The sequence below is a fragment of the Emys orbicularis genome, chromosome 4, assembly GCF_028017835.1.
Source record: "Emys orbicularis isolate rEmyOrb1 chromosome 4, rEmyOrb1.hap1, whole genome shotgun sequence".
NCBI classification, from domain to species: Eukaryota; Metazoa; Chordata; order Testudines; family Emydidae; genus Emys; species Emys orbicularis.
The window spans coordinates 42,556,053-42,564,616 of NC_088686.1; the positions used below are offsets into that span (position 1 = coordinate 42,556,053).

At 42.0% G+C, this 8,564-nt stretch overlaps 1 protein-coding gene across 1 annotated transcript; it reads right to left on the bottom strand.

Moving 5' to 3' along the window:
* Positions 1-597: 597 nt before the first annotated feature.
* CIPC (CLOCK interacting pacemaker) lies at positions 598-7,899 on the bottom strand. Its single transcript, XM_065403285.1, is given in 4 exon segments — positions 598-1,461; positions 6,414-6,569; positions 6,571-6,584; positions 7,736-7,899. Coding segments are annotated over 4 exon segments (1,170 nt in total). The 5' UTR covers positions 7,872-7,899.
* Between the last annotated feature and the right edge of the window lie 665 nt (positions 7,900-8,564).

The window sequence follows — 8,564 nt, forward strand, 5'->3', positions numbered from 1 at the left end:
CCCAGGGAAGGGAGTTAGCACATTGGGAGTGGTGGCAGCAAAAGCAGATCTAAGCTGGTAGAGAAGCTTAGAGGCTTTCATGCAGGCCCCCACATCTGTACCCTAAAGTTCAGAGTGGGGAAGGAGCCTTGACACAAGGCCACCTTGTGTCTTTGGAGTATTAACACAAAGCCGGAGATACCACGTTACCCATCAAGTTTCCTCTTTCCCTATCAATTCATAAGCGGCTACACTAGACCAGGTCTTTTGTCCCATTCTGTGAATTGGCTGTCTGGAGATAGGGGGTGAAAAAAGGTGCTTGCCAGGAAAGAGCCATTTGCAATGTTCTCCATCATAAGAATGGGAACACATCACATCATAGCACTTTCACACCTTCATGGCCCAAAGAAGAGCACAGTTACTCAATTCCAGGTCACATGAAGCAGTACTAATTCCTGCCTATGCCTCCCAACTGGCATTTGGGACAGTTTATTAATGGCATGCTGCTTTGTGAATGAGTTTTAAAAGTAGTCTCAAACTTAGAAAATGCTCTTGTAAAAGCTTGAGACAGAGGAAGAGAGGCACTCTAATCACTTGACCAGCTATATATCTTTTGCGCTACATGTTGGGATATGTAGGAGAAGCCTCAAGGCTGCTGTGAGCTTTATCTGACCCTGTTAAGGATGCCTCTAGCTCTGCCCAGGCCTGAGGAGCATTGCTCTTTATTGCCTCCATGAACAATTGTGTTTGCTGCTTCAGTCGGTCCAGTTCAATCTGGGTTACCTGGTTCTGATGAATCAGCTCCTTGGTTTTCAAGGTGATCTCCAGCAATCCAGACCTGTGCAGCACAACAAAGGTATTCTGAAAGCGCTTGCGTTGCTGCTGCAACAATAGCTCAGGAGTAGTATAAAGTTCTTCTGCTGCTAAAGGTGGGCTGCAGGTTGCTAATTGCACCATATGATGTACTGGATTCTCCATCTCAGGAGATTTGCGGTCTGATATCTGGAGGAGTCCAGTAGGGGGAAAGGGAATCAAACCTGGGGCCTTTTGTTTGGCAGTAGAAATATACTGAAAGCCATCAATAGTTGACATTTTTCCATCTGCCATCAAAGCTGGAGAACTCTGCTGAGTCGAGTCCTGAGCAGGCTTAAAGTCAGGTGATACTTGGGGGCAAGCACTAGAGGGCAATAAACTAGTCTTATTGGACATAGCAGTATCTGTGCAAAGCCATTTCTGTCCACTGGTTCTCCCTCTTTCCTCCAAATCCCAGCCACGATCTCTTTTGCTGGGATGTGGTGCTGTCTTTGTGTAGGAGTTCAGGATGGGCAGGTAATTAGTAGAGTCACTTCTCTTTTCACCAAAAAGGTGAGGGTTAATGGGAGAGGAGATGGCTGGATGAAGAAACACTAGCTGTGGCTGACCTGGAATCACTTCAAAAGATGGCTGAACAGTCCAAGACTGAAGCTGCGATGAACTGCTTCCCTGAGAAGTATGGGTGGAAAAAGTGGAATTATCACAACTAACAGTGTAAGAAAAAATGTTAGAAAAGCTTTATCAGAACAGGTGAGCCTAGTGCCAATGCCTGTAGACATTGTTGCTGCCAGTTATAATGCAATATGAGTAGGTTTTACCTCCTATAAATTCATTCTTCCCTTCTTGTGACATTTGAGGACACTGCTAGAGACAAAGCTGTAATTCAGAATCTATTTACTGCTGAACAGCAAATACATTTAGAAGCCATTCAGTTTTAGCATTCCTATTTATGCTAACCCTGGACTTGAGGATATAATAAGAGAATAATAACTACAAGTGTCCAGACAACTTTGAAAGAAAGCCAGAACACTTAAAGTTATGATTTAAAAAAAGCCTTCAGATGAATGCTGCACAAACCTTCTATCTAGAAGTTTAAATTATATATTAGTTGAGACATAAGAACTCTATCCTGTCTCTTCTATTCTTACAGCAAGTGCGTGAAACAGTCTCAGTTATTTCTAAACACAGTAGGTGGTCACTAACAAGTGCTGTAGTTCTAAAATTTACTGAAACCACATATTATACAAAAACCTAGAACTTGAAGTGTACCTAACGCCTACTAGCCCAAGGAGAAACACCTGCTCTACACACAAAGTTGCACCCTTTCAACACCACACCTTTGGTTAAACTGGTGCAACTTTGTGTGTTGACAAGCTGAAAGTCTATTACTGTGGGGAGAAAAACACCTGTGCCGCCTCTCCCCTCCTAAAATTACACCCCTGGCAATGTAAAAAAATGAAGTATTTGTAACATTATCAACCATTTTGATTTAATTAAAAAAACCACTTACCACATTGATACTAATTGGCTCAAAATTGTGTCTTCAGCTAAACCTATCCTAAGACATCCACACTACCTCCCACTTATTTGTCTCATCTACCTTTAATGGTGGGTCTTTTAGATGCCAATGCAGCAAAGCATTTAAACATGAGCTAGAGTCCATCTGTATTCAGCAAAGCACTTTACCACACAATTAAGTGCTTTGATAAACAGCAAACGGCAGAGGAAGGATGATTCTGGGGTTAGGATGCTAGTCTGGGACTCAAAAGGCTCCGGTTCAATTCCCTGCTATGCCACAAGCGACCAGTATTACTTTGGGCAAACCACTTAGAGGCAGAGAAACTGTTTCTCATCTGTAAAATAGGAATAATATTACCTTCCTACTTCACAGGGGTGCTGAGAGGATAAATACGTTGTGAGGTGCTCAGAGATTATGGTAATTGGGGGTCCATAAATACCTTAGATATACAGAATACAGATGGGCTGTAGAATTTGAAGCCTTAGGCTACATCTACAGCAAGCAGTAGGGGTGTAATTCCCCTGCTCATGTACATATACTTACGCTACCTCTCATCAACCTAGCGCAAGTATAAATAGCAATGGAGCTGCGGTAGCAATGGTAGCAGCAGCAGAGGCATGGCTGAGTCATGCCAAGCACATACCCAACAATTTCAGGCAAGTTTGTGCTCAGCATAGCTCAGCCTTGCTGCCATTACCAGTGCTACAGTGGCTACACTACTATTTATACTTGAGCTAGCATGAGTATGTGTACACAAGCAGGGGAAATCATTCTCCTAGCTGGTAGCACAGGCATAGCTTGAAAGGGCAAGCTCTTTGGTGCAAGGCCTGTCATTTACTATATGTTTGTACAAAACCTAGCATAAAGTGGCCCCAATTTGGTTGATGCTTCTTCATGCTATCTTGCTCTTCTTTACTTTCCTGGATTCCTTTCTCATAATACATATTTTCCTACATTGTCCATTTCCTCCCTCCACCGTCCGTCACTCATTTTTCCCCTTGACACTGCGTTCTCTGGTCTTTTGTCTCCTACCAAAATCTCACTTTGTATGACTCTCCCTTTTCCTAAGTTATTCTATTCATCTCAGCCGATTCACATTTGGAAAGCTCACTTTACAGCTTTTTTTAAAACGGAAGCTTAAATTTTGCAACAGTCAACAGCACTTGTCCAGAAAGGCTTTGTGCATGCATGGGTGAGTCACTTTTACAAGACTTGTAAAAACTTTGCAGATAAATTGCACTGAGTTTAACAGAATTAATTCCATCTTGTTTTTAGCAGAATTATAGTAGCCCACATTTTCACTTTAAAATCAGCACAGCTGATCTGCACAGCTAGTATGTGTTTCTGTGTAGGAGGATGGTGCTGTTATAGTAGTTCTCCTAAGCTGCTTGCCTGGTCTGAACCAGAGGAGAAAAAGACAGAATGCTGATGGTCTAACCTGTGATTAAAAAAAAAAAATTCTGTCTCATAGCTGTTGCACCAAGAATTGTGTGGGACAACAAATCAATAAACCCCCTTATTTTTGGCACTGATCACTGTATTCGAAGGACCATTCCAACACAGTTGACTGACCCAACATATTCCAATTTGCTTAGTTATCACAGGTTGAGGCAGGAATGCATTTCATGATCATTAACCTATAATCATTGCTTTTGTTTGCTGAAGTAAAGTCTTCCATTTTACTTTAACATGACTCCCTCTTTATTTTATATAAAGAGGTTTGGACATGAAGATCTATGACTCAATGGACTGTCTTCCTTGTTTATTCTTAATTTCTCTCCCTCACTCTGCTACATTACAAAATGTCATAACTTAGGTATATTATAAAAACCAGTAAAGTTTTGCTTGCACCATCCCCTGGGAAGTTTGTTAGCATAACAAGAGAGCCCATATTTCATTTTCCACCTCTCACCCTGAAGGCACCAGTAGGAGAAGCTAGCCTAACCCCTCCCAGATTGGAGCTTTGTGCGTCTGCTTAAACAGTTTGTCCACATTTCCAAGAACTGGGAGGGAGGGAGGAACCCACACAGTGTTTTGTCAAGCTAAAGAGAGCATGTCGTGGAGATCAAAGAACTGACTTCCCTCTAAATGCCTACTCCAGACATCTCTTTCATTGCACATCTTAACAGAGCCTCACTCTCTCTTTGGAGATCAATAGTGAAGTTTAACCACATTTGCTTGCAACCATTCCAGCCTGGGCTGTAAGTCTGTCAGATCTCACAACAAAGTCAGGAGAGACTAAACTTGGATTGTGTTTCTCCTTGGAGGGTTCCCATCCATTTTTCCTCACTGCATTTTCAGGAATTTTTCACTCAGATGGAAGGCTGAAGAAATTTTGGTCCCGCTCTGATGAGAGAGTTAGAAACATGGTTTCTCCCACACCTTATTTTAAGTTGTACATGTTTCAAAAGTGGCTTACAATGTGCTCATAGACTGACAGAACGACATGGCAGAGAAACTAATCAATTAATGAGTTCATTGAGTTGTTACAACTTAAGCCCTGAAATTTACTTTTTATTTAGCAATTGTTTAACATTTTGTGCCGAATCATCTTAATTTAGACACAAAAATATAGATTTATTAGAACAGAAAAAGATTTGACAAAATCCAATATAAGCAGAGATGGTTTCATATTTTATTCATTTTGAATTACACTTTAACATTTGCTTATACTATTGGAATCCAAAATCCTTCTTAAATACTTGAGATCTAGCAAGTGAAACTGACTATTCTAGTTTCACTGTCTAAGCTGAGTAAAATACTCCCGGGGGAATTCTGCGCCACTGCACACACACACAGAATTCACGTCACCTGCAGATTCCTTCCCCTCCCTCCCCCCCCCCCCCCCCCCAGAAATACATACTGCCAGGAAGGCACTGCAGGTACACTTTTCACCCACCAGGGGCCATTGTGGTGCCAGAAGAGAGGGCAGCTGGTTCAGCCAGCCATGGAGAAGGAGGGGGAGAGGCGGTCTTCCTCACAGTGCCCTGCCTGCAGGGCCACATATGGGGAGGATGGACAGAGCAGTGCACACGGGGGTGCTGGGGAGGTCACACAGACTGGGGTTCAGAAAGACTAGTGGGGGGGAAGAGTGGGGCAGGGGCACAGGAGCTAGTTGGGGGACAGCATTGAGCAAGGGGCTGAATGGGAGTGGTTGTGCAGGGCATATGGGGACACGGGTGTGCAGGGACACATAGGGACAGTGGCAGATGTGCCTGACTGAATGGGAGAGGCTAGGGGTGAACCAGTGTCTGCATGGGGGAAGCTCCCCAACTCACTCACAATCCCTTCTCCCCCCCCCCAAAAAAAACCCCCCTGTTCCATACTTCTCCCACCCACACCCAACAACCCTCCACGTGCACACCCAGGCTCCTTCCCAGCAATTACTTCTCTCTCCCTCAGCTCCTCCGTTAGGAGTAACTCCCACAAGCCTTTACACTGCTTCTGAGGGGTGCGGGAAATACAGTTCTGTATTGTAGTTTAAATTATTACTCAAAGTTCTGTATTAATATGCCTAGTAAGGAATCTATTTGTCAAAAAACATTTCCTGAATCTGTCATCTGTAGTGTTACAGACATACTTGCTGACAGGTATTTTGAAATATATTACCAAAATAATTGAAACTGGCATGTTTTTTTTTATATTGTGTTATTTTGACAAATAAAATACGCAGTTTGCAGAATTTTAAAATATTTTGCACAGCATTTTAAATTTTTTGGCATAGAATTCCCCTAGGAGTAGTAACGTAGCAAAGCATCAATGCAGAAAGTACGCTAGATTTCTAAAATCTTTCATTTAAATAATCTGAGGTGCTAATAGTATTTTTTCTAAATATGTCTTTTATCTTTCCAGGATCCCTTTAAAATAAAGAGATTTAACAAAGGTGTATGAGGCTTAAGAAACTTATATTTGATCTATCTTGGTGATGTTAGCCTGCCTCTGGCCAGGGACAGACTCACTCTAATAGATCTTCTACTGATACTATGATTCTATGAGTGTAGCAACAAGTTAAATGAATGTCACCCTTTAAAAGAGTTATTTGCGACGTGTACTTCTGAAAGGAAAACATACTTTCCAATATATTATTATTATTCCCCCCTACCTGTTTGACCAGTACATTTTTCATTATGACCACATGAGAAAGTGCTGGGAAGGAATTGCTTGTGGCCAGTGAGTACTGCCAGGGCCCATCCTCTGTGTTCCAACACAATGCATTCAGCATATTCTCTGAGTTGGTCAGCTCCACAGAACTCAAGACTCTCTGAACTTCCATCTGGTAGATGCAAAGTCCAGTTATTAGTTGTTTTATATGCAGCAAGCTTTCTGAGCTCCCACCCATTTCCTGATTCCACACTGTTCAATCAGATTGTGCACAATGCTGCTAATTTGATTTTGGATTCCAACTAACATGGGCTTCATTCATTGTCTGATGGCTGCTCAGTGGCCTCTGACTTTAGTTAGTAATTTTCAGTGATGGGTTTTTTTTACGTGGACCTTTCCTCACAACTGGCACCCTTGTTGTAGTCTCAGGCTAGGTCTACACTACAGCGGGGGTCCGACCTAAGATACGCAACTTCAGCTACGTGAATACCGTAGCTGAAGTTGCGTATTTTAGGTCGGCTTACCTGGCGGTGAGGACGCGGGAAAGTCGACCGCTGCCGCGCTGCCGCCGACTCCGCTGCCGCCTCTTGCCGAGGTGGATTTCCGGAGTCGACGGCAGAGCGATCAGGGATCGATTTTACCGCGTCTTCACTAGACGCGGTAAGTCGATCCCCGATAGACCGATTGCTACCCGCCGGATCGGCGGGTAGTGAAGACAAAGCCTCAGAGAGGCCAAGGATTGTACTTTGTCTTCATGCCTATTCAATCTATTAAAGCATACTAAGGTAGGACAGTGTTGCAGAATCTCGCGCTGCCAGTTTTGTACCCAGGGCCTCATATCTCCATCACTCACCTTTCACAAATATAATTTTTTTTTCTAAAGAAAGGGAAAGATCATTGCATAGTTTTGGTGTGTATTAAAACTCTACTTGGATGTGCCATTTTAATCAACTTTACAAAAATTACTTTCTAGTGTAACAGGCTGTTTGACATTCTGATCACATGTAACTCAATAGGTCATGCAATGACCAAATAGGAGCCCCTTTTCCTAGACTGTAGCTAAAATGAAAAATATGCCCATTAGAAGTGGAGACTGAAGCAAACCTCAATACCATGCAGATTGACAAAATGAGCTTTAGAAGAGTATTAAAGCTTGGCTTTGAAGATTTTAGTAGTCACAGGATTTTCAAACTTGCCCTATACACAAATTCTCCCACCCTTCCACATACGAGTTGTCTGGAACTGTAAAAAGATACATTTGTTAAGCAAACTGTGAAGTTTAAAGGAGATAACAGGAGGAAAATTAATTATCTTTTTCTAAACCTGAGAATCCAGATTCTTTGTCAGATTCAGCTGCTGCCAAGCTGAACTGATGCGTCAATCTCTTCATGTCCATCACATTGCCCAGTTTGGTTAATAGCCTTCTGGGGCTCTCTTTAGATGGGTACTTTCTCTCCATGCTTTTACAGTGCTGGAGACAGAGTTGTCAACACTTCTTCCATTGGGGGTGGGAGAGTGGGGAGGAAGAATCTGAAACAAAAACAAAAACAAAAAAAAAACCCCAAGTCCCTCTGAAGCCGAGGAAGCTAATTCCACTAATGCAGAATAAGCTTTGCAATAAGAGAAGCTTATCTTTCTCTGACAAGCCCTTGAAATTATACTAACAGAGCTGGTTATCTAACATCCAGCTCTAGATTTGCCACTTTTATAAAAAATTCAGGTTAGTACGTGAACTGTCAATAATAGCAGAGCTTATTCCCTGTAAACCTCTCTCTCTAAACTTTATAACCTAGAGTGCTAAAAACGCACAACTCAATATTGCATCAAACACATATTATTATTATAGGCTGTGCTAATAAAGATCCCTATAGGTAAGGTTGTCTGACAATTTACATTAGACAACCTAGTTTTCAGTTGCTTAGCTTTACCAAACTGCTTGGGTTGAAATTTCCCATGCTAGGTGTCTGCCTCAGCTAAGCAGTTTTATTTTATTTTAATTTTATTTATTTATTTTTTTAAACAGAGTTACAGCTAAGTTCTTCAGCCATTTCTCAGAATGAGGTTAGGAAATATGATGTTTTGTTTTGTTTTGTTGTTAAGAATTCTTACAACTATTTCACTGAGAATCTCTAGCTCCTCCATGCTTTGGAGC